Here is a 27,770-nt window from a genome sequence, read left to right on the forward strand (position 1 = left end):
ACCAGCACAGGCCAAGGGTTTGGGCTAAGTTTGGGCAAATAAAGTCCAATCAAATGAGATTTACAATTCAATTCCTAGATCAAAAAGAGATTTTTGATTTGGGAAGCCAGATTTTCAGATAATGGTCTCTATTTTTGTAGGCACAAGTTACTTGACCTGTCTTTTCAAATCTGCAGAAACGGACACCTGACTAAAAAAACAAAGTGGCTCCTGAGTGTTTTGTGAGATAAGGTTCTCAAAAGTTCAGATGCTTATCTGTATTAAACCTGCAATCTCTGAGGTCTACAACCCATGACTAAGAACCTGGAAGGTGCAAAAGGTAGAGGAGTACTTTGGCTATGCTGAAAAGGGGGAAAGAAACCCCAGGCTGGGAAATAGAAGAACAATCTGCTCTGAGTCCATCATAGCTAGGGGATTTTTCATCCCCTCTGTTCTGCTAATAACCGTTTGACGTTTTTCTTGCTTGTGGCACTCCATTACCAATGAATCTGAAGTGAAAGACAATGCTGTGTGCCAAAGGATTAAGACAATTTGACTATAAAATAGTTGCTTACTTAAAAAAAAACTTGATATGTAAACAGCTGATTGCCCTCTGGGCTTCTGCTGTTCCAAACTTCTTAAAGCTTTGGCTGTTTCCTCTTGTGGCACGAACACTAATTTGTTAACCCAACTTCTCTGTTGTGTACCTGGACTTGGTTAATGAAGACAGAGCAGCAGAGCTGATGCTGGAGCAGGCCAAATGAAAAGACAGATATCGGATTCACTTTTGCAACCTCTCCCTCCCTCCATCTTTCCCCCATTTTACAGAAGCTGCCCAGAAAGCAGCAGCAGAGGATAACTACACACACACACGCCTAATGTTCAGGCCGCTCTCAGAATCTGGCTACAAGCAACTTTCTAATCTGAAGCCAAATTCTGCTCTTGTATGCACATTCAGCTCTAACTGACTTGAGCTGAAGCCACAGGTGTGTACAGGTGGGCATAATTTGGCCCTGAGTGAGATAACCCCAAGGATCATATTTAGTAGAGCTGTACAGGAACCATTTCACAGGAAATTCAGCTATTTCAAAATTTCAAAACATTTGTTTTGGGTCAGCTGATGCATTTTGAAGCATTTCATTTTGATTTTGACTTTTTTTTAGGGATGTTAAGCCATTAAAAAATTAATCGCGATTAATCGCATTGTTAAACAATAATAGAATACCATTTATTTAAATAGTTTTGGATGTTTTCTACATTTTCAAATATATTGATTTCACTTACAACACAGAATATAAAGTGTACTGGGCTCACTGTATATTTATTTTAGATTACAAATATTTGTAGTGTAAAAAACAAAAGAAATAGTATTTTTCAATTCACCTAATACAAGTACAATAGTGCAGTCTCTTTATCATGAAAATTGAACTTACAAATGTAGAATTATGTACAAAAAGACCCTGCATTCAAAAATAAAACAATGTAAACTTTAGAGCCTACAAGTCCACTCAGTTCTACTTCTTGTTCAGTCAATTGCTCAGACAAACAAGTTTGTTTACTTTTTGTTCACAATGTCACTTGAAAGCGAGAACAGGTATTCACATGGCATTCACTAAGTTGTAGTTGGCATCACAAGATATTTATGTGCCAGATGCACTAAAGATTAATATGTCCCTTCATGCTTCAGTCATCATTCGAAAGGACATGTGTCCATGCCGATAACAGGTTCTGGTTGATAACCAACCAAAGCAGTGTGGACCGATGCATGTTCATTTTCATCATCTGAGTCGGTCAGATGCCACCAGCAGAAGGTTGATTTTCTTTTTTGGTGGTTCAAGTTCTTTAGTTTCTGCATCAGAGTGTTGCTCTTTTAAGACTTCTGAAAGCATGCTCTACACCTCATCCCTCTCAGATTTTGGAAGGCACTTCAGATTCTTAAATCTTGAGTCAAGTGGTGTATCTATCTTTAGAAATCTCATATTGGCACCTTCTTTGCGTTTTGTCAAATCACCATCCAAGACTGCTATAACATGAAATATATGGCAGAAAGCGGGTAAAACAGAGTAGGAGACATACAATTCTCCCCCAGGGAGTTTAGTCACAAATTTAGTTAATGCATTATTTTTTTAATGAGCATCATCAGCATGGAAGCATGTCCTCAGGAATTGTGACCAAAGCATGAGGGAACATACGAACATTTAGTGCATCTGGTACGTAAATACCTTGCAATGCCAGATACCAAAGTGCCATACAAATGCCTGTTCTCACTGTCAAGTGTCATTGTAAACAAGAAGTGGGCAGCATTATTTCCAAACAAACTTGCTTGCTTAGCGATTGGCTGAACAAGAAATAGGACTCAGTGGACCTGTAGGCTCTAAAGTTTTACACTGTTTTGTTTTTGAGGTGCAGTTATGTAGAAAAAAAATCTACATTTGTAAGTTACACTTTCACAACAAAGATTGCACTACAGTACCTGTATGAGGTGAACTGAAAAATACTATTTCTTTTCTTTGCCATTTTTACAGTGCAAATATTTGTAATAAAAAACAACAATATAAAGTGAGCATTGTCTACTTTGTATTCTGTGTTGTAATTTAAATCAATACATTTGAAAATGTAGAAAAACATCCAAAATATTTAATGCATTTCAATTGGTATTCTATTGTTTAACAGTGCAATTAAAACTGCGATTAATTTTTTAATCATGATTAATTTCTTTTAGTTAATCGCGTGAGTTAATTGTGATTAATCAAGAGCCCTACTTTTTTTTAATAATATGAAATACATTTTGAAGCAAAAAGTCATTTTGAAATGAAAAATCATTTGAAATGGAGTAGTAATTATCGAGATGCTTCATTTCAACTTTTTTTTAAACAAAATTTTGTTGAAATTGATACTTACAGAAAGTTTCGGTTTTGATGAAATAGTGTTTTCCAACAGAAAAACATTTAATTGGAAAATTTCTGACCAGCTCTCATATTAAGAGTTGGACACAGAAATAGGTAAACTCTGCCATCAGTTACAACCTTTGAATAGAATTTGGTCCTGGATCTATGGTTTACTCAATACAGCAGTGATAGCTTAAAAACAACTCTACACAGTAGCTGCAAAGGACATCAATTTTTTTTTAAAGAGGAAAGCCTCTCATTTGCTGGAAAGATCTTTTTCACATGACGAATACAGGGTTTCACTCCATATCTGCAATGCATGTAAAAGGAACTTTTCTTCCTTTGGGTCAATCGTTGGAGCAAGATAATTTTAATGGTAAATAAAAATGTCATTATATGTCATAGGCTTTGGTCATTAGTTCAGCCAGATAACTAAAACCTTGTATATATTTGGGAATAGCCTTCAGTCAGTGTTCAGTAGCTGCCCTGCTGCAAACTCCAGATGTAGATTTCAAGAGTCATGATTTGCATTGGTTGAGTTTACCCTGGATTCAAGCTGGAGTAAGCTGAACCTGTGCAAATTGTGGCTTTCCTTCTCTATGCTTGGGGTTTGCACGACAGCAAATATACCAGTTTCTGGTCTGATAGCTAAATCCCAAGCCTAGACAAGGCCTAAGTGTACTAGAGACAGGGAAGGAAATTGAGAGAGTTGTAATCTAGTGGCTTGTATTTAGGATCCAGTGGAGTCGATCAGGTGAGCCAGTCCCCAACAGCATAACTTAAAACGTAACAGGACTTGACGTGTGTATGTTTCAGAAAGGGACTTGTTGAGGGGCTGGCTTTTGGAAATCAGCAAAGGAGTTTATCTGAACCAATCAGAACCTTACAAAAATTCAGGTTTGATTTGTAGAAAGGGGTGAAGTTTGGGCTGTATCCATCCCTAATGATAACAAATGCTATTAACACAAGCAAGCTCCCACTCAGAATGGGAACAGAGCTCTCTCTCCTTAGGTACGACAGAGCTCAAGGCTGGGAGTTTCAAAAGAACCTAAGGGAGTTAGGTACCCAAATCCCTCTCAAATTCAGTTAATCCCCGTAGGCTCCTTCGAAATTCCCAGTCCTAGACAATAAATGGATTTGGTGCTTACTCTCCCAAAGGTGCCCCAGAGGACTAGCTGCAATGATGTTTCAAAGGGAGTTAACCAAAAGGGCCTGCGGGAGAAGGAAGGATCTTGCTGTTGGATGCAAAGCACCTCTAAACAGTGGAGTCTTGTTGGAGCCAGACAACAAATGTTTTTCACAGGATGACTCAAATCTGCTGCACCTTCAGATACAGCATTCCTGTGCCCTCTTTTCTGGTGCCCTTTCACATGTGTTACCCTCAGTGGTTGCCAGTATCACCTATGGCTACAGGTGGATCAGAACAGGGTAAATATGAACTTTCATGCTGAACAAACCAGAAGATGACTGCTGACCCCTGTCAGTAATTTTAAGACATCCCATAGCATGCAGCACATCAGTATTCACCTGTAAGCATGTACACAGATTGCACCCCATACTGCTGCTAACAATACCCTCTCTCTTCCTGGCAAGCTCCAGGGAACTATTCTGTGTGCATGCTTAAAGAGGACTGCAAGCTGTTCTCCTTTACGCAAATACCTGATGATTCTTAAAAGATCTAGAGCAGCGCAGGATCTATTTTGAGCTTTTCATGTGTCATTGTCCTTGGTGTGTGTGTGTGAGAGACACATTAGTGCTGGTGAAAGGTGCTGCATCAACAACCCTAGATATGGAAGTTTGCTGTATTGTACACTGGCCACTGAATATGCCTCAACCCTGGCCTGGAACGAAGGACCAGCTGGCATCTTCACATACGTTCAGTCCATAACCTCGCTACTGAGTTTATCAACAAGGGAGGCAGTTACATCTGTTATGGAAACACCGGTCGTGGCTGTAAAGTTGAGTCTTGCAATGCGTGCTTGCACACACACACACTGCTTCATAGATGCTGCTGGGGGAAGATGATATCCACTACTCCAGGGTGTACTCTGTGGTGTGCAACAGGGATTAAGCAGGTGGTGCAAGTGAGTCCTTTTAAAAAGAGAGAAGTAAGGTGTGTTCCACCACGTCCCCACCCAGTACCCTCAAGCCATCCTTCACTGGGCTAGCTGTGTGACTCTGGCCGCCCCTACACAGTTGCCGCTGCTCTGCTCCCAACACAGTTTCACACAGAGAGCTCAGGATCACTTTCTACAGTAGCTCCTAATGAATCATTTACTTGATGAATTTTGCTTTTCTTTTCATGAATTGGCTGCAAACAGATCAGTTAACTCTTTATTCAGAGTTACTTGATTAAAACTTTCTGCAAATAATTCCTGGTTTTTAACTTGAGTCCAAAATTTATTTTTTTGTGTTGCTTACACTGTAAAGATAAGTTCACCCTTGACCAAATGAGCATAACTCTGCCAAAGGCACCTCAAAGAGGATCTCAGTGAAACCTGAAGCTTTACTTGAGTTCTCCCAGATAAAATTCATTTACAGGGAGTTACATTTATAGGGTTCCTTTTACAATAATTGGTGTCAATGAAATGAATGTCATAGCACAAAATGTCATGAGACAGAACTGTGGTTAGAGCTGAGATAAGAAACATAGTGTACGTCTACAGTGTAATTAGACACCCACAGTTGGCCCTTGCCAGCTGACTTGGGCTTGCAGAACTCAGGCTAAGGGACTGTTTAATTGCAGTGTAGACGTTTGGGCCTGGACTGCAGCCCAGGCTCCAAGACCCTCCCTGCTCACAGGGGCCTAAAGTCCAGGCTCCAGCCTGAGCCCGAATGTCTACACTACAACTGAACAGCCCCTTAGCCCTGAGCCCATGAGCTCGAGTCAGTTGGCACAGGCCAGCCATGGGTTCTTAATTGCAATGGTGACGTACCCCTAGACTTATGCTCTTCAGGTAGTGACCAAATATTTGGTTTCCAAGTTACCTCGTGCAGATAACCAGGGAACCTCCTAGCCATAGACACGCTGTAATCAGAGTGTCTGTTTGCAGAAAAAATTATTCATAATCTAGTCGTAAGCATCAGCTCTCTGGTGTGTCCTCATGAATGTCAGGCTGGGGTGTCAGCAGGTGTAGAATATCCCCTGCACCCACACATATAAAATAGACTTGTGTCAAAGGAGGCAAAGACTTCATTGTTTGTTTATATTGGGGCACCTCAACTTCTCCAACGTAGGATCCATATTGACGAGTTGTCAGGAACACAACATCCACTTCCATTTGTAATATGACAGTATGGCCCAGAGTAGCAATGGGTCCCATCATGCAGTGCTGAATGCTGGCTCCTAGGTTCATCACATCTCCAAGCCAAGCTACTGTATTAACGATAACGATAGCCACAAGCTATGCTGTAGCTTCCTGTGTGGGGCGCTTTTGCCATCCTTGATGTATGCAACATTTTACTTTCTTGAAAAAGCAGCTCCATTAGTTTCCTTACTTTATGGTTCCTGCAGTCCTTAAGGTGGAACTCCCATTGACTTGGTCCTACATCACACTTACCAAGCAAGTGGCAAATGCAGTCATCTATATAATTGCAATATTTAGATGGCCTACAAAGACAGATCTAGAGGTAGAAAAATAAAGTGCTTTCTAAAAAGGTCAGTTAGATGAGAGTCACGCTTGACAGCTGTATTCACCTCAGGAAAGTACTTACCAATTCTTATGAAAATGGTTCCCCCTGCCCCGCCCAACCCTGCCCAGTGGTGCATTTGAAGTCCAGTTTCTCCCCACATTCTTCTGTTTGTACTGCTCGATGCGGCAATGTCGCTACTGAGCAAAAATGCATTTAGTGAGAATTGTTTCAGTGGTAGTGGTGGTTTCACAAGTAGTCTGGGTTCAAAGTGCCTTGACAACGTACTTTTGAAAGTTTTGCCCACCTTCCCGTTTGCTAGGCAACAAACTTTACCCAGCTGCTTGAAAGTGTCTAACTGGAGATTAAACACATTAATTTTCTAAAATTTACAGTCAGTTAAAAATAATAAAGTTACAAATGTGAGCTATGCTTGGTGCCTTGCAAGGACAAATTAGAATTTGAAGTGGGCTTCCAAGCTCTTTTCTAGGCTAAACAGTCCCTGATCTTCCAATTTAAAGATAAAATTCTAACCTCATCTCAGAGGAGCAAGTCCTCCCAAAGGATAAACAGACCCAATATTTGCTTTTCAGTATTCACTTTAAAGTATGCTTAGATCCCTACTACCAAAGAGAAATATTAATTTCACACAGAGGTGCTGTACATTCCTCTGTTTCTTTACAGATTTATGGCTGGATATCACTGGGCACTCTTAAAACCAACAGGAGAGATAGCTACAGGGCTGGAATCAATTACTGTTCTTTCATGGCTATATTACAAAAGGCCCAGCTGATTGCCTATGAACTATTCCAGTATAACTAGCGCTACATTTAACTGTGTTACATTATCAATGGTAGGGGTTAGTACTTATTAATCGCCAATTTTAACAAAAAAGTCACAGCCTGTTACAATATTAATTTCAAGCTAACAAGGATTTTTAAGTTACAGTTTTATACCAAGTTCTGCTGCCACCTTTTCCTAGTGTTTCATGTCGGTTTCCCACCAGCTCTTCACAGAAGGGACGAGATGAAGCTAAAGTAAACAGGAGGCTGGGATTTTCAAGAGTGTCTCAATGAAGAAAGTGCCTCTGATGGGAGTTTGGCAGAGTGTGCACCTAATTCTCCCAGGTGCTTTTGAAAATACACCTAAAGGGATAAGGGAATTACTCTGTCCTCTTGCAATAATAATATCTATGATACCCTTTGAACGGAAGACTATGGCTCAATCCTCTAAGCCTTTACTCACACCAGTAGATCCATTGGGCCTGATCGTGCCTCCTATACCCTCACAGAGTAGAACAGTCAGATGCAGATCTCCCCCATTCTGTATAGAAATGGGTTTAATCAACGTCTGTGGCAATATTCCTCCCACTCCCCTAGAACAGAGTCTGTGCTGGGGGATAGTGTGGAGACTGGGAAGAAGGCCACGTCCACGCTTACAGCAGCACCGATGTACCAATATAGCTGTGCTGCTGTAAGATTGCTTGCGTCACTTTGTTATGCCGATGGGAGAGAGCTCTCCCATCGACATAATAAAACCAGCTCAGTGAGTGGTGGTAGCTGTGTTGGGATGCTCTTCCACCGACATAGTGCTGTGCACACAAGCGCTTATGCTGGCAAAACTTATGTCACTCGGGGGGGGGGGGGGAGTGTTTTTTCCACACCCCTGAGCAACAAAAGTTTTGCTGACGTAAGCGCTAGTGTAGACATGGCTGAAGAGAGACTGGGAGTGAGCACAGAAGGAGGGCAATGCACATCATTTTTCCGCTGAGCCTGAAAGATCAAGTGAAAAAGTTAATACAGTCACAAGCGGGATTATTCTTTGCACTGAGTCTCACAGGAGTCTTAGGAACTATCACAGCCAAGAAGTGGCCCTGGAAAGGAGCCAGCTGGCACTTCTGGCTGGGCCCAAACCTCATGTGATGGCACAGAGCCTCTCTGTGAATGGCCTGGTTTCATTCGGACCTTCCAAGTTTCAGTGCTGTTCCTATAAACTTTCCCCACAAAGATTTCCTCCACCAAACTCCACTCCTGCAGGTTCCTCCTCAAAAAGAACAATCTTGGCCATTGGCTTTAGGGGACTACTCAGGCACGCAAACAGTTTGCCACATTGAGCCTTCAATTAGGAAGCTTTAATTCAACAGAGATAAAACTCAGTACTATATCCTAATTCTGAGGCACGAACCCTAGTGCACATGAATCCTGTGATGGATTTTTCCATGTGCACACTTCTGGTTACAAAGTACTTCAGTTTCAGAAAAAGCAGTCAAAGGTACTCCAGGTAATGCACATAGCTTAGGAGTTTCTCATCAGCGATACATCCTTTAGGTCAATTACTTAAACAGAAAAAAACCCCAAGCAACTGAACATATACTATATGTAGCAAACTCCCCCCCCCCCACTACTAAAAAATCAAACCCATGTCTTTTCAACTGAAGGCTTCATAGCAAAGCCTTGACGACGGAGGCCACATTCAGCTTTGGTATAAATGGCCACAGTTCCATTAACCTCAGTGCAATTGAGTTATACCTGCTTACACTGCATCTGAGTTTGGCTTGTCAGTGTGCGCTGTCTTATTGTTGGAGGGATAAATAGGATTACAAATGCATGAATTCTGTATTGCACTTTATTAAAACGTTGTGATTTTTTTCTGTCTCTCCTCCTCCAACCCCCTCCAGTTTTATTCTTCTTTTAAAAAAACTTTTCCACAGGAAAAATAAAATAAAGTTGTTTTTTCCAAATTGGAGAAAGTTATAATAACTCTGCAAGGAGAGTATGCGGCAGTAATCTATCTCTCAAGTGACAAAGGTGAGTATCAGAGTAGTAAAAATCTACATAAGATTAGGACTGTTGCAGTCACAGGACCAGCCGTGAATGGATATGTCACAGATGATCAGCATCTAGGCAGACAGAGATCATTTGCCTTGTCCACTTCCCGTTTTTGCAAGATCTGAATTCACTATCTATTATATGGGCTGCTGATCCCAGAATACCCCCTAAATCCTCACAGTGGCCTTATGAAGGCCAGGGTGAACAAACATCTATCCAGAAGGTATTATTGCTTTAATTTATATTCAATGATTTAATGAAAATTAGTTATTCATGGATTTATAGCTGTTGTAATATACATATCACCATAAGGTGGGTGGAGGTTATGGATCAGAGTTAAGGTGAGTAGTGAAAGTCAACTGCTGTGTTAACCATTAAAGAAAATAACTTGTTATAAGGTTGTTTGAAATGAATGGCTATTTACTGACTGGGAACACTGAAAATACATTTCTAAACAGATTTATTTTCATGTCAGATATTTTTAAAAACAAGTTGGGTTAATTTCTTGATATACCATTTATATTTGCCTTAGACAGGATGTATTAACTACATGCAGTCTGCATGGAATGTGTGGAAAATAAGATTTTTTTTTGCCATCTGAGTCATTACGGGACATGAACCCATAAATGAGTAAAATGTTTAGAAGAGGGCCACAGATGGAGCAGGGTTTTTTAAATACACAATGTTTTCTTCTAAGTGTGAAGTACTGACACCATGTTTTCTGCTAAGTGCAAAGTACTACAGTGATGAGTGATGACACTCCATAGACTAGAGAAAAGAGAGGACATGTGGTTTTGATCACCCTATCGTTTTTAAGTTTCTTTTTTCTGACATGACATTACATTTACAGTTCCTGTCTTTGCTGGTGCTTAGATATTAAATGCTGACAGACTTTTTCCTTCACCTGATATGGAGCTGAGTTATCACATTCTGCCTCAAACAAGTGAAATAGGAGATAAGAAACAAAAACTGGGAAGAAACTCCCAAAGCTCTGCGTAGAACAGGGTCCTTGGTAATAGTGACCAGAATATAATTTAATGCAACATTCCTGTAGCGGGGAAAACACCACAGAGGCCTAACACCATAGCATTTCATTTCAGAAAGGGGGACTACACAAAAACAAGGAGGTTAGTGAAACAGAAATTAAAAGGTGCAGGGCCAAAAGTGAAATCCCTGCTAGCCCGCATGGAGACTTTTTAAAGACACCATAATAGAAGCTCAACTGAAATGTAATACCCCAAATTAAAAAACATCGTAAGAGAACAAAAAAAAGCACCACCGTGGCTAAACAACAAAGCAAAAGAAGCAGTGAGAGGCAAAAAGGCATCCTTTAAAAAGTGGAAATTAAATCCTAGTGAGGAAAATAGAAAGGAGCATAAACACTGGCAAATGAAATGTAAAAACGTAATTAGGAGGGCCAAAAAAGAATTTGTAAGAACAGCTAGCCAAAGATTCAAAAAACATTGCTATTACTTTTTGAAAGTACATCAGAAGCAGGAAGCCTGCTAAACAACCAGTGGGGCCACTGGATGATCGAGATGCTAAAGAACAAGAAGGCCATTGTGGAGAAACTAAATGAATTCTTTGCATCGGTCTTCACGGCTGAGGATGTGAGGGAGATTCCCAAACCTGAGCCATTCTTTTTAGGTGATAATCTAAGGAACTGTCCCAGATTGAGGTGTCATTAGAGGAAGTTTTGGAACAAACTGATAAACTAAACAGGAATAAGTCACCATGACCAGATGGCATTCACCCAAGAGTTCTGAAGGAACTCAAATGTGAAATTGCAGAACTGTACTCTGTAACCTATCATTTAAATCAGCTTCTGTACCAAATGACTGATGGATAGCTAATATGATGCCAATTTTTAAAAAGGGCTCCAGAGGTGACCCTGGCAATTACAGGCCGGTAAGCCTGACTTCAGTACTGGGCAAACTGGTTGAAACTATAGTAAAGAACAAAATTGTCAGACACAAATATGAACATAATTTGTTGGAGAAGAGTCAACATGGTTTTTGTAAAGGGAAATCATGCCTCACCAATCTATTAGAATTCTTTGAGGCGGGGTCAACAAGCATGTGGACAAAGGGGATCCAGTGGATACAGTGTACTAGATTTTCTAGTAGAAAATAGACTTTAGATTTTCAGAAAGCCTTTGACAAGGTCCTTCACCAAAGGCTCTTAAGCAAAGTAAGCTGTCATGGGATTAGAGGGAAGGTCCTTTCATGGATTGGTAACTGGTTCAAAGATAGGAAGGAAAGGGTAGAAATAAATAGTCAGTTTTCAGAACGGAGAGAGGTAAATAGCGGCGTTCCCCAGGGGTCTGTACTGGGGCCAGTCCTATTCAATATATTCATAAATGATCTGGAAAAAGGGGTAAACATTGAGGTGGCAAAATTTGCAGACGATACAGAATTGCTCAAAATAGTTAAGTCCCAGGCAGACTGTGAAGAGCTACAAAAGGATCTCTCAAAAGTGGGCAGCAAAATGGCTGATAAAATTCAGTGTTGATAAATGCAAAGTAATGCACATTGGAAAACATAGTCCCAACTATACATACAAAATGATGGGATCTAAATTGGCTGCTACCACTCAAGAAAGAGTTCTTGGAGTCATTGTGGACAGTTCTCTGAAAACATCCACTCAATGTGCAGCGGCAGTCAAAAGAGCAAACAGAATGTTGGGAATCATTAAGAAAGGGACAAATAAGAAGACAGAAATATCATATTGCTTCTATATAAATCCATGGTATGCCCACATCTTGAATACTGCATGCAGATGTGGTCGCCCCATCTCAAAAAAGATATATTGGAATTGGAAAAAGTTCAGAAAAGGGCAACAAAAATGACTAGGGGTATGGACCGGCTGCCATATTAGGAGAGATTAATAAGACTGGGACTTTTCAGCTTGGAAGAGAGACGATGAAGGGAGTGATGTGATTGAGGTCTATAAAACCCTTATTTACTTTCTCCACACCAGTCATGAAGTGTTATTACACCTTCTCATAACACAAGAACTACGGTCACCAAATGAAATTAATAAGCAGCAGGTTTAACACAAACAAAGAAGTGTTTTTTTTCACACAATACACAGTTAACCTGTGGAACTCCTTGCCAGAGGATGTTGTGAAGGCCAAGACTATAGGGTTAAAAAAAGAACTAGATAAGTTCATGGAGGAAAGGTCCATCAATGGCTATTAGCCAGGATGGACAGGGATGGTGTCCCTAGCCTCTGTTTGCCAGAAGCTGGGAATGGGCGATGGGATGGATCACTTGGTGTTCGCCTGTTCTGTTCATTCCCTCTGGGGCACCTGGTATCGGAAGATAGGATACTGGGCTAGATGGACCTTTGGTCTGACCCAGTATGGCCGTTCTTATGTTCTTAACATGGCCTGAAGTTCATCTTATTTTCCTCCTGTTCTTTTATTTCAGTCTGTAGCAGAAGCTTCTGATAAGTTGGAACTCAATTCAGTAAAATCAAATACACTCAAACACACATGCACGTAAAAGTCTTCTGTGCTCTGGAAACCTCTTCAAACCTACAGATATTTGAGTTTCAACCTTCCTCATTGCTGCCGTTAGAGAGAGAAATTCTCTTTCTTTTTTTTTAATTCAGCTGGTCTCTAAGGGTACATCTACACTGCCATTAAACACTCATGATTGGCCAGTGTCAGCTGACTTGGGCTCGGGGTACAGTGATATAAAATGGCAGTGTACACATTTGTGCACAGGCTGGAGCCTGGGCTCTAGGAGCCCATGAAGGGTGAGAGTCCCAGAGTAAAGCTTCAGCCTGAGCCCAAACATCTACACTGCAACTTTATAGTTCTGCAGCCTAAGATCAGCAAGCCCAAGTCACCTGACATGAGCCAGCCATGGGTGTTTTATTACAGTATAGACATCCTCAAAGTACTACTGCAAGAAACTGCCTTAAGATGGGAGCTCCCGTTATCCTGTAGTGCTCCCTTGAATGGGGAAGGCTCTCCCTTGTTTGGTCTGACAGGCAGCAACTGCTTCTGTGCCAAATCCTCCTTTTGCAACTCTAGCACAAGGGAATTGCACCCAAAAAGCTGAGAGCAACACTTGGCCTCCCATCTTTAAGGCCAAGCTTAAAGCATATTATTGTTCCATGTCTTGGTCATTTCCATAGGAATTTTACCTTTTGGGTGCTTTTGAATGGGTTGTAATGCATTTTGGGATGCACTATATGAAAAGCACTAGAGTAGCTTTTCATTGTACCCATCCTCTTCTGTATATTGGAACCGGTTATATGTATTTGACCTTTATCTCCTGACTTGACATCTGTAAAAAGAACACAGACAATAAGAGAGCCCACACTGAAAGGCAGAATTGGGGTCATTGTACTTGATGACAAAGAGGGATGTGATGTGCACATTTTCTGTAGGATAATGATGTTTCATGTTCCATTGTTTTAATTTTGCCTTCAGTGAAAAGAGCAACATAGAGAGCCTGCTGTCTGTGTTGTAAGTTTCTTGTTAGCTCTTAAGCTACAGTAAGATTTTGACACACTGGCAAGACAGAAGATCATGCTATGCAGAGCTCATCATTCAGCACCATACTCAACTGTGCTGTTCAGTTCATAGATCAGTGCTCCATTTAAGGTGAGCCTGGAATCCTTCTGGATGACAAAAAAAAAAAATAAAAAAAAATCAAACCATCTGAAGCCAAGCGGAGATTTTCCTGGACTCTTTCTCTCAGTGACCTTTACAAGTCTTCAAAACATATTTCAGCCTTTCCCTTCACTCCAATCAATAAAGAATTTTAAGCCATACGCTCATTACCCTTAAATATCACAGCTGATGGAAAATATGAATGGAAGGAATAAAAGGTGTTATGTTATTACAATGAAAATTCAGAATCACAACTGACCAGGGCAGAAATGGGTTGGCACAAGCTATTTCATTTAGAAGCAGGAAATACGATGAGATTTCCTGAAAAACTGCCTGTTTTGTTTCAACAGCCCTATGGCCCATAGTTACACAGCTTATCGGGAGTAATTGAGCTATATCAAATATTAATATTCAGTTACCACATGCAGTCCATAATACAATGCTATAAAATCAGACATGGCTATGGGAAGAAGAGATGGAGGGGACTGCTGTAATAGAGCAGCACTTTGTGTATGAGAAGCAGTTCCATATGTCACTTTACAGGGTGTCTAGACTGTAGAGTACAATGTGGTAAAATAAACACAGAACACCTTTGCCTTGCACCTTCAAGCGGAAGATGCAGCAACAGCTGCATAGCAGAGGTCTGAGCTATTCACTTGACTCCTCCAGGCAGCCAGAGAAAGTAGGTCACATTAGCTTCAACTCAGCAGGGATAAAAGGTTTCTTTCTGTAGCAAAAGGGCTAAAGTGTAGGCTAGGAAGCCCTTCAAGGGGAAGCCCTGGGAATATCCAGCTCAGGATGCAGGTAGGGCCAAACTGATGTTTTGTAGTATTGCTGTGCTCCAGGCCTTGCCTGTTTAAATTGTGTCATAAAGGAAGCTGAAAAAAGGCAAAGGGTGTATAAGAACTTGACTTGTGGGAGCTGCGCTTGCTGCAGGGAGTAGGCCCCACCTACCTAGAGCAATAATATTTTGGAATTGTATTGGTTTTCAGTCTTACTAATGTACACCGTTCACAGCATTAGTGAGAGACAGTTAAAAATGTGAACAGTGGGAAGCAAAGTTGTTCTGAGCTTATATTCTCAGCTGTATACATTGTTTAAACTAATACTTGAGATCAAATCCACATTGGCCTGTTAGGTTTAAATAACCTGTTGTCCTCAATCAGACCCACACCAACCACACTTCTTTTGCTCTAGGTCTCTAGTATTCCGTGGTGTTAATACTCTGTCCCATCCTCCTGGCCTCTGATCTCAAACAGGAAACTATTCTCCTCCTCTAAAGATTTTTTTTAAGGCTATATACCTTATATATAATAGTACTTGATGACCTGTCCCCAGATCCTGTATGCCCAAGATCAGCAAGCAGCACTGTCTTCAACTGCCACATTATATTTAAACTTTATTTAAAATACATTTTAAATTCAGAGGCTTCCTTTTTAGTATAGGTGTGACCCAAGAACCTCTTCCACAAGGAGGTACGGAAGGCTTGCCGGGATATCTTGAGATGAACATCAAAGGTTTGTTTGAGTATATTTGGGGGAGCAGGAAGACAAAGGAGATGCCTGGGCATCCCTCACCAAGGAAGTAAATGGACAGCAAATTTCTTTTGCAAAAGAGGGGTCCCAACCAGGCGTGGTTGAGAAGACTTTGGGAGAGATAAGCTTCTTTAGACAGAAGGTTAATCTGTTAATTCATTGAAGTCTCTCAAAAGCATGTTATGATTTTGTTTTGTATGTAACCATTTGTTTCCAATATTCTTACTCTCCATCATTGGAATCTCTCTTCTTTGATAATAAATTTATTCTTATTTTCACCATAAATACATCTCAGTGCTGTGGTGTTAAGGAAAGTGAAGGGCCTGAGTAGAATCTTACAAACTGGTGTGCGCTGTTCCTTTGGGAACAGCAGGCCTAGGTAATTCAATGGGTGTTCATTGGAAAAAGGGTTAGACACTGCAGGTAATGCTCTGAGAACTTGGGAGGTGGTGTTTGCCTATCGCTACCTGTACAAAGAGAGCAAGACCTGCAGAGGCTTGGAAGGCAGTGCTTGTGCTGCCAGAGATTGGTGGTTTCAGGGAGCTGACCCACAGCAGGCACAGACAAGACTCCTTCATGCTAAGGACAGGTAGTGGTGAGGTGCCTTATGACCCTGAGTACCTTTGGGGAACATCACAATAGGAATATCACTAAATACAGCTGAAGTCCTGGACAGTCTTGTCTTCTGCAGACTCACCATCCATTTAAAAACTCTGCAGGACGGCTCCAGGTCCCAGGAACACTGGAAAAGTTAGCTAAGACAGGACCAATGCCGCCAACTGAAAAAAAACAGCATACTAGTATCCTTAGATAAGAGAGCCAGAGACCCTCACAACATATAAGGTGCCACATCCTTATCAGCTCTGCCACATCCACATCAGCTCCCCGAATTCCATGGAGTTACACCAGTTTACACTGGTCCAACGTACAGCTCAGAAAACAAACGTATTTTCTTACATCAAACCTGGCATTTTGAAACCTGTCACCACGCTGAAGAACATGGTGCTGCTGCAGGTTTCTGTCTAATACTTGAGCTAAGGAAGTGTGTCACTTTTTTTACATGAAAGTATTCACTGCTCCACTCTAATTTTTCCTGAGGAATAACATGGGCCCGGTTCTCCTCTCACTTACTCACTTTTACAGTAGTATAACTCCATTGATTTTAATGGAATTGCTCCTGCTTTACATCATCGTCTGTGGGAGAATAATCATCCCAGGTGAAGTGAATCATCTGTAACACCGAGTATGCCAGCCAACATTCTTGAATAACAGCCTCCCTGTTGGCCTATTGATGGCTGGCATGGACCCCCTCCCAATGACATGCAGCGGATGCAGTCTCTGTGCCACCATCCTGCCTGCACCCCTCTCTCTCTCTCTTCTTCTGCAGCCCTATTGCAAAGCTGGTGTGGCAAGCCTCCACACTTGGGCAAATTTACACATAATCTCTGTAGGGTGAATCAGAATAGTAATTAACACTTTGGAATGCAGTGAAATAGTGTGGGACTTTCATTCTATTTGATTCATTAAAATGAATGACATTTTACCATATTTTCTAGCAGTACAGCCAATAGGAACCCATGTTCATCAAACCCCAACAGGGCAAAATTTGGCTCCATAGCTTCTGAGTTGTGATACCTATGTGTGTCATCATGGGGAGACATCTGTTATTTGGGTCAAGCTGCAACTGATGTTAACTACACAGCTTAAAGTGTGAGATCAAGGAGCTCACGATCATGTCAATGGGCTGGCTGGTATGGATCACCAGCCCAAGTTCCTTTGCACTAGTACCGTCAAGAACATCTCTGTGGTCACATATGGTCTGGGAACGCCACTCTGCATATTGTCTCTCACGCACAAACAAAATAATTCTTACCAACAATCATGTGGTTGCAGACATCACAGAAAGTGGGTTTTTTGAAGATGTGCTCCTGGAAAACATGAACCTGATTGCTTTCTGCCTGTTGTTGGAGTTTGATAGGTGTGGAGGACCGGCTCTCTGAGCTGGGGAGCTGGCCGGTGCTGGTGCTCACCTCAGGCAGCAAATCAACTTGTAATTTCACGTCACTGTTCGTCCTCTGGAAAAAGTTGTCTGCGCTTTTACTCCGTAAGCTTTTGGTCTTGAAAGAGAGCGATCTTTTCAGTTTCTGGAGCTGCAATGCAACAACAGAAGAGTTGATCACTTTGTTTTTTTTTTTAAAAACACACAGTTGGTCAGGGTCATGTTGTTAGCTGTATCATCAACTTTGTGCGTACATGTAAATTCCCACTGATATTAACAGTATGTTGGGAATGGATTATCCCACTGATGGGACTGCAATGTAATGACTCCACTCCAGTGAGCTACATAATCCACTCCAAAATCCAACTAGCAACTTGAGAGTTAAGAAAAGAGCTTGCAAGGAGAAAACTCATTACTCCTGTAGGCTCTAACAAACAACTCTGTTGCTGCCTTCTTAATAGGTACAACAACAAAGTCATTACAGAGTGTTATACACATACATCCTGGAGAGAATATATGCTCCTGTGTGTTCAAGCCTTACAGAAATTAAAGTGCCATACACCTATGGCATACGGTCCTTGAGTGGCAGGTAACGCTATTTCAAGAACAGCTGCTAAAGGATGCTGGAAGAGGAATGAATTCAGTGAGGTAGATTATGTATTTTTTAAAATGTCTTCCTTTACAATTCAGTGGAAACAGATACAATATTTACTGGGTTTTGTCCTAGAAATCCTGGTTTTAAAAATAAAAATTAGTGAAGATCAAGAGTTACAGCACTATATGTTTGACCAGAATGTCTGTGTAATTTTCCGGTAATTCAGGCTGGCACTAGTGCTCCCGCAAAGAATTAGCAGTGCTATGAAGGGCAGTGGGTGAGGTCTGGTACCTATCGTGGTGTGAGTTACAGAAGTTGGCAGATTTGACAGGCTCTGAAGTCTAAAGAGGGCAAACAGTCAGGGGAAAGAAAAGCATGCTGGGAAAACCTAAACTGCATCTCCTTTCATGTTCATTTATCTCTGACATACAGCATGTCCATTTTGCCTATCACACAGTATTATTTCAACTACAGCAATGCTGGGCCTTATTTTCTTTCTTGAAATTTTCCATGCCACATAGAGTCTGTCTGTGCTAACTAAGAGCATTTGTTTAGACTAGAAACTATTTACCCTGGAAACAATGGCGATTGGAAGTGATAATTCAAATTAATGGAAGGGAATGAGCTTACATACTTTCCTGAAAGTGCAGGCGCAGGTCTGTAATCCTGGCACGAGACCTGATGTAGTGGACTTGGAGCTCTGTTATAACCACTTTCCACCTCTGCTCCTATTTTTTGTTTTTAATCATGAAGCCTGTAGCAGATATTAGTGGCCAGAGGCTTCATAAAATGGTGTATCCCCCTGTTATGAATGGGAGATAGCCTCATCTCCACACCAGGCAGCCATAGGAACGGGCACAAGGGATACTCAGGCTCTTTTCCTATATTTCTCCATGGTCAATTCCATTGGTCCGATGAACATGCAAGGAGGGTCCACTGCCTTAGCTCAGCTCTCCAGGTTACCAACAGTCCAGGTTGCTCTGTTGTAAAATTCTCGGCACTCCTGTTTTACACCCTTCAATGTAATTAACTTTTTCTCACTAGTGACTTCTACTTGGAGGCTTCATGTGTGGCAAGCCCGGGTGTGAACATACAGCACACTAGCCTGCTGTTCACTCTGCAACTGCACACTAAAAGTTCTGCAGGATGCTTTGATGCCAGAGCCTCCATGTAGATAACTCCTTCCTGGGAGAGATCGTGACAACCCCTAAAGTGAGTTGTCAGATACATTTTCTTTCTTGGCATGCAGAAAGAGCCCCGAGGAGCTGTTCAAAGCAAATGCTAAAGTGTTTGCTAAAGACTCACTTACTTCCATTACTCTCCAGGAGAATCATTACCAAACAGAGATCAAATGGTTAACTACTAAGCGCAAGGACAAAGTAGCTGCTGATTTCCACAGCTACATCCACTGAAGCTTAATACTGGGAATTTCTCAGCCTGAGAAACTCTGTACAACAGCACCAGCAAAATGGCTTATATACCCCCTCTTGCGTCTTAAGCCATTGGCCCCCACTGAGTCTCAACTGAGGTTACTTCATATCCCCAGTGACAGACATGAGATCAGCAATTAAAAAAATAAATCTCCTGCTTGCTATTGACCTCAGAGAAACAAGACCTCATTAGTGCAACCAAACACAGAGAATTATAGCAGCATAAGGTGACTGTAATGGCATTCATTATTGATTTGCTATCCATTTCTGCAGTGCCACATGAAGTTAATTAAATCTCAAACATTACTATGCTTCCACCATGGGCAGAAGACTAAGCTGTACTATAAAGTGTTTTAGCTCAAAAAACAAAACAAAACAACCTTCTCACAAAAAAAACCGCCTAGTTCGACAGATTAAGATTAGTTGAATATTATTTGCTCAGTCTCAGATACAGTGTCGTTTGCCAGAGAAGACCTCCACTGAAAACTAGACAGAGAGGCCCAAAGTTTTCAAAAAAGCCACAACCTGAGTGCCACTTGTGTGTGCAAATTTATGCATGCAAATTCTTTTGTGCACACTGTTACCAAAATGATAGAATTTGCACAGTCAGATCCCATTTGAAATCGCACTTGATGAAACAGACGAGTTGTACTCATATAAATCCGTCACTTTATATGCAAGTAAAAGTGCAAAAATTGTAGCCTGAGTGGTTATATATGATAGTAATGAACACATTTGGAAGCCCTAGACCTGATTCTCTATGGTTTTGCACCTAGTGTAGTTAATTACACACACGTGCAATTTAAGCGCAAATCCTGGTACGGCAGTGTTTTTTTTATCCACTATGCACAGATATAAATGACAGGACAAGGTGCATATGTAACACTGACAGACCCCAGTCATTGGCAGGCTCTTAGCTAAGGCTGTACACAAGACTCATTAATCTTTCTCTAAGTGGTCTTGGTGCCACTCCATGGGACAGAGCACCGCACCCAGGAGGTGTGTGGGTTACATAGGCAATGGAGAATCAGGCCCCATGTTTTGAAAGTTTGACTGAAACTAGTTATCTGTAACTACATTGTGAGGAGAAATTGGCCCATTAGAGAACCCTAAGTATGCTATTGGATGTGAATGCATATCTTTGCTTCTGATTTATCCTAATCTACTAGAGGGAGGATGATGCAAGCAACCAGCTAATTGGGGAGAGTTGAAGACTTTTGTGAACATGTAAATGGCAAAAGATGTAAAATATAGTATTAGTCACATACATGATTATGCTGCAGTCAAGCCAACACTGATTCTTTAAACAAAGATTTCTGTTTAAGGTAATTCATTTTGTTGAACACTGAAAGAGATCTTAAAAGACATGTCATGAAACAGTCACATACACGGTTTGCCTGATTTTCATCTCTTTTAGACAAATGTAATGCTACTGTGAGGCTACTGACTTACTGGAGCTAATATGATGTTTCACTGGTGTAAGTGAGATCAGAATCAGACTGAACATTTTCACTCATCAGAGCAAAAACATACACAGTTTCAAGATTTTTAATCTCTCTCTAGAGACAAGGCCACAACAAAACCCCAGATCTGAATTCCGGAGAAATTTGAGCTACAAACAAAGTTTACACCTAGATCTTGATCCTAGCTGCTGAAGACAGCAGCAACCCAAACTTCTAGGATTACCAACCCCCACAATTTGAAAATAATGAGTCAAGGCCTGAAACCCCTCACTCCCCATTAGATTACTTAAAGACATCTCACGATTTTTAAGCCAATACATGGCGATACTTTTCTGTTTTTAGGGCTTTAGGGTTACTTTTTTTCCTGCAAGCATAAGAGCTAGAAACTTTCACTTATAAATAAAATAAAAGTAAGCTGAGATACTCATTAGTTCAGAAACTGGGGGGTTTAAGACTCCCCCCCACCCCCCAACGAAATATTGCAAGACTTACAATAAAATCACACAGATGAACCCTAGAAGGCTCGAGTTCACTCTCTGATTTGAAACCCAGCATGTTTCTGTGCCTTTGAAATTAGGCACAAAAGTTCGCCAATCCCTAGTTAAAAGCATTATATCATCCAAGCAAATGCTGACAGCACGCACTGTACCCGGAAGGCAGGACACAGATAGCTGCAATAGCAACTTCTAAGAGCGGATTAACCTTTTCCTGGGTATTTTATACCACAATCTCTTCCTCCCTACTGTCTCACTGAGTATTCCCGCCCCAAAGATTCTCACAGCTCCACAGAAATAATAGTCTCATATTGTTTCCTCTGTTCCTTATTTCCTATGGCTTTACTGTGTGTGTCCTGATGCCTCCCAAGGTCTGGGAGAGTGAGGGATCGTTTGCCAGGATAGGTTGTAGATCATTGATAATGTGCTCACTCTCACAGACCTTGGAAGGCAGGCCAGTCCTCGTTTACAGACAGCCCCACAACCTGAAGCAAATACTTACCAGCAACTACATGCCACACCACAGAAACACTAACCCAGGAACTAATCCCTGTAGCAAACCTCGTTGCCTACTCTCTCCCCATATCTACTCTAGTGACACCATCAGAGGATCCAACCACATCAGTCACACCATCAGGGGCTCATTCACCTGCACATCTACTAATGTGATATATGCCATCATGTGCCAGCAACGCCCCTCTGCCATGGACATTGCCCAAACCGGACAGTCCCTATGTAAAAGAATAAATGGACACAAATCGGACATCAGGAATGGTAACATACAAAAGCCAGTAGGAGAACACTTCAATCTTCCTGGACATTCTATAACAGATTTAAAAGTAGCTACATTAGAACAAAAAAAAGCTTCAGAAACAGATTTCAAAGAGAAACTGCAGAACTAAAATTCATTTGCAAATTTAACACCATTAATTTGGGCTTGAATAAGGACTGGGAGTGGCTGGCTCACTACAAAAGCAGCTTTGCCTCTCCTGGAATTGACACCTCCTCATCAATTATTGGGAGTGGACCACCTCCACCCTGATCGAATTGGTCCTATCAACACTGGTTCTCCACTTGAGAGGTAATTCCCTTCTCTTCATGTGTCAATATATAATGCCTGAATCTGTACTTTTCACTCCATGCATCTGAAGAAGTGGTTTTTTACCCACGAAAGCTTATGCCCAAATAAATCTGTTAGTCTTTAAGGTGCCCCCAGACTCCTTGTTTTTATTAGAATTAGTGGCATCATTGTAAGCATGTGGTTCCGCTTGGACATGCATGCTCTGCTCTAACTCTGGGGCCCTAAAGGTGGCTCCTCTCAAACAGTAGAGAAATAAGTGGTAGCAAAACCCCCTTGGGTGAAATTGTGCCCTGGTAGGTATAGGTGCAATTCCCACTGGTTTCAATGTGAGTTGTGTCCAGCTGTACCAGGGATGAATTTTGTTTTAGAAACGCAAACGGCCAACTGTTCATTACTTCTCTGGTTTAAGATACACATGGAAAGTGGGAGGAGCCAAGAGATTTTGGTTCCTTTTTAATTCTGGTTTCATGCAACTAAAACAATTTTGTCTTGCTTGTTGTAACCACCACCTCCTCCTTCTCCTCTCTAGCACCACCCACATCACCCTGTTCTGTCCACTTCAAAATGTATCCCATGCTCACTGAACTTATCATGTGACCCCACTCTGAATCCCTTGGGTGGCTTCTCTGCCTCCATCACATCAGTTTTTAAGCTTCTTGGGCTCACTGTCAAGGTCCTGCTTTACATTTCATTCACCCTCCCTTCCCCATGGAGTTTACTTTATTCCCCAGTCAGATTGCCCCTTGTCTTCTGCTCTCCACCAGCAATGGCAGCAGATTGCACTCCTCTCTCTGGGGCCAGAGGGAGGGTTCTCCCTGGGGAGGACTGTAATGCTTCCCGGGGTTGTGAGGCACATGGCTACCACCTACCCTTAGTGTGAGGAACCCCTGACTGCGTCTGCTCCGGGTCTGTTACTAGCCACAAACCTCTGGCAACACAAGCCCTGCTTTGCAGGCCCCGCTCTTTCTTTACAGGTTAATGATAGACATACGCCAACCTCTGAATCCTACAAGTGTCACCTTGGAGTGCCCAGCTCCTGTTCCACCGGCCACTCACAGAATTCCCAGATATTGCATTCCCAAAAGAACCGTTCAAAGCAGCTTATCGGTTACACCACAGAACACAGCTCTGCTTAACACACAGCACTTAGATTTGTTTATAGGGAAACCAACTATACATTTATTTAACAAAGAACAGAGATTCACATGACAGCAAACAGAAGTACTGGAAACAACAGGTTACATTCAAAAAAACCATAACAGATATACTGAAGCCTAAACTTAACGAATAAGACACTGTCATGTCATAAGAGCAAAAAGCTCACCCAAAATCTTGCTAGCATATTACAGCCAGGCTTGGCTGGGCTCTTCTGTTCATGAAACAAGCATGCTGTCTTGCCTCCTCAGTGGAAAGACCCAGAGTTTTCCTCTGTCCCTACGGGTATATTCCAAAAATCCTTGGCCTGCACTTGTAAACAGGCTAACCCCTGCTGCTTGTGCTTTCCTGTCTAGTGTCCTCCCTGGAGACTTTGCAATCACTCCACTAGCATTTTGCTCAGACTGTAACTGGACGCCCATTGCGAACCAAACAGAGTGCTGAACTGACATGTAAACAGGTAGATCAAGATCTCTTGCCTGAGCCTAACCTGTTTCTCACCTTTTCTTGTGACCAGCCCTAAGCCATACCCCTTAAGTACATACAACTCCTTACATATTATCCGTACATACACTTCACAATGCATATGACGACCTGTGTGACACAGGCTTTCATCAGAGACCTTACATGACACCCTTTGGTGAACTAGTATGTAGATGCCAGACCTTGGGGGGATCCCTGTAACCCTTATGAAACCCTTATGTACCCCTGTGCCCTCTGCCAGTTGTCACCAAGAGGTCCCTGGGTCACAAGGACTGGCGGGGTACCAACGCTGTTCTCTCCTGGAAGTTCTGCTTTACAATCTGGAGCAGCATTTGTGGAGGTTGCCCAAGAGACAGGGCAGCCCAGTACATTTCCCAGCCTGCCTAGCTCCATCCTCTATTCAACCACCCCCACTGTCAGTTTTGGAGGCTGGCTCTGCACCTCCTTGTGCAGGGAGGCCAGTAAAGGGCTGGTGCCACTGCAAGAGGGCGGTGCGTGAATTCACGGCATGACTCTCCAAGGCCAAATAGTTTAGCCCTTAGCTCTAGTCACCTCCTCTCCCACTACACTGCCAAAAATAAACCAACAAGAAAAAGAAAGCACGCTCCCTTTCCCTTGTCAGGTGCTATGATAGCATGGTGGGAATTACAAATAATGAGGGATATTGAGGAAATTGGACTGAATCACCCACACATTTCTTCAGCTGCAAATTTTACAAAAATGCAGTAGTTTTGCTTAACTCTGTTCACTGGCAACACAGAGAATAAAATGCGGCACTGACAGACCACCAACTGCTGCCAGGTAAACACCCACCCTGCCCTTCCTGACAGAACCATTTTTTCCCTCCAGCTTTTCAGAGTCAGATTCAAAAGCATTAAACTCTTGCATTGCAGCAAGGGGAGGACTTCAGTACACGAGGTTCAGGGAGCATTCTCCAGACTCACCAAACAACACATCAGGTGCATTATCTGTTACCATGAGGACTACGGCCAAAAGCATGTCAAATAAAGGGAAGAACAAATGGTTGACAAACAGATAATCTTCTACCGAGTACACTTTGTGTTCTGGGCCAAGAAGCATTCAATTTCCATCATCATCTTCTGGGATGTATTTTAACCTAGATTAGTGTATGTTGATGTTAACAAGATTGGTTGAAGAACTGCATGTTACATATAGGGCCAGATTCCCAGCTGGTACTGATTAGCCTAGGTGACTTTGTTTCAACAGAGGTATGCTGATCTACAGCAGGTGAGGTTCTGGTCCACAATGTCAGTGAAGTGCTTATGGGACATAAGCAACAAACATGTTTATCTTGTTCAAATTGAAAAACAAATACAAAGACAACTGTTTTCTTAAGCCTGGATACATTATTTTTCTGGCTTTGATTTAAAAAGGCATTGCATCAAGATTTTAATAGGCAAATTCATGATTAAAACTATCTCAAAATCTACATCTCCTTTCAGTAATATTACAGCTTTCTGACAGTTTCATGGGACACAATCTAGACCACTGGCCAGATAAAAAGATATTTTAAAAATTCAAGTTAGTTATTTTTGTGTGTGCAAAAACTCCAGGTTAAACCTGTGAGCAAAACAGATTTATTTTCAACATGTACACACCATAGATAATAAACAGGCCAGATCCTCGACTGATGTAAAGTGGTGTAGCTCAACTGGCTTCAACTGATGCCAATTTACAGCAGCTGAGATATAGCCCAATGCATTTGTTCAAGGGTTGAATATCCAGCCTTCTTGGAAAAAACACATCCTTATCCTCCATCACAGTCAAAGGGAGTGACCATCCCTATAGAATCCGTTATGGATTATATTTGTATGGTTTCCTAGCAGATTAGATAGACAACATTATAACTAATACATTTATTTTTGTTTAAGAAAGTCATCAAACTGCCTGCCTGGATATGTATTGAACTAGCCAAAGGCGAAACCTTATACACCATGTCTAATGATAATGGCCAGGCAAGGTGGCCTGTTAGCGATTCATTTACATCTCTTGTTCAGTTATCTGATTTAACAAAGAACAGAGGACTACAAAGCCTCCAAATTGTACCCTTTGCTATTACATGAAGCTCTGTGTTCATGTTACTGTCACTGTTAGCCTCCGCTATCTCCTGACTTTGTGTTTGACGTGGCTTTTGAATTGTGTAATCTCTTTGGGGCAGGGCTTATCTTTTATTTTGTCTTTGCCCAGTGCCCAACACAATGGAGGCCTGGTCTGGATATTACTGTAATACAAATAGCCATAGTGGAAAAGCCTAAGGAACTCAGACGGCTGTGTAACGGGTCCCTGCAGAGCCCTCCTGGCTCCTGCCCTGCTGGGCTGAAAAAGTCACACGAACACCTTTTGGTGCAGTGCTCACCTGGTGCTTTTATTTACAGGCTGTGCTCCGTCCCACCACCTTTCCACCATACCAGTAGTCCCCTTCTTACAGTCCACTGGCAGGCAAGAGTGGGCAAGCTATCTCTCTCTGCTTTCCTCTGCCTTTCCTCTCATGCAGCTTCCCTCTTTCCAGCTCCTCCTCTTGCTTCCTTCCCCTGGGGCTCTTATCCAGCCCCAGCCTGATGAGGCAGCAGCTGTTCCAGCTTCCCCAATCAGGGCCAGGTGATCTACCCAGCTCCAATTCACCTCCCTTAATTGGAGCTGGAGTGACAGAGGGTTGGCTAGCAGTTTTCTGTCACACGCGGAATCCTAATAGACGTTGAACACTCATCACTCTCACTCAAGTCAATGTGAGCTACAATGCTTAGCCCCATTCCAGGTTTCATCAAGAGACGTGCATATCTGATCAAAATATCCAAACCAAAGTATCCAAACCAAATCTCTTGATAGGTATCCAAATGGTTTGTCTGCTCATCCAAACCTTGACGTACCATATGAACCTCTTGATAGCTTAGCATAACTAGGCTGGAAATCTCATGTTCCTTAGTATTTTCTGCTCCATTTGGACCAGAAGCATTGGGACACTGCAGTTTCTGATCTTAAAAAGAACAAAGACGTGCCTATGTATGTGAAAATACAAAGAGGGGGTTTGTGCATGAGAATTTAGTGCCAGTGAAAGATGTCAGCTTGACAGTCCTGGGAATTAAATCTTTTGTCTATTCTGGGAACAAATTCATCACAGAAATTGACAGTAGAAGCATTTCCCGCACTCCTGTACCAGTGTGCCTCAAATCCTGTCTGGGTAAAAGGGTAATTCATTCTTCATGCCCATTCAATCCTTGGCCTTTGCTGCCGTTGAGAACAAGGGTGCTAATAATTGTGGTGGTGGTTACGGTGATGTGGACATGTACCCAATGAGAACTTGTAAGAAAAAAATCAGCATGTACTTAGGCAACTGAATAGCCTTGTGATTAGAGCTAGTCAGAAAAACAGGACTTTTTTTCCCATGAAAAATTTCAAATTTTCAGTGAAAAATCGAAAACCCGCACTTTAAATATTTTGAAATGTCACTAAAGTGCCCCATGGAAGCTGTAGCTTAGGTGCCTCCTGTTCTCATTCTCTCGTATGGGCTGAATGCCCTGGTTGGACATGTCCCATGATGCACTACATGATCTCCCATCTTGGC

General features: G+C 41.9%; 1 protein-coding gene across 1 annotated transcript in view; it reads right to left on the reverse strand.

Annotated features, from left to right (window-relative positions):
* STAC (SH3 and cysteine rich domain) overlaps positions 1 to 27,770 on the reverse strand; it is a 112,452-nt gene that overhangs the window by 64,414 nt on the left and 20,268 nt on the right. The window contains exon 2 of the mRNA XM_084620785.1: positions 17,361 to 17,637. Within this exon, the coding sequence (XP_084476911.1) occupies positions 17,361 to 17,637 (277 nt within the window). The remainder of the gene's footprint in view (positions 1 to 17,360; positions 17,638 to 27,770) is intronic.

The sequence above is a fragment of the Lepidochelys olivacea genome (genome assembly GCF_965140295.1).
Source record: "Lepidochelys olivacea isolate rLepOli2 genome assembly, chromosome: 2".
Lineage (NCBI taxonomy): Eukaryota > Metazoa > Chordata > Testudines > Cheloniidae > Lepidochelys > Lepidochelys olivacea.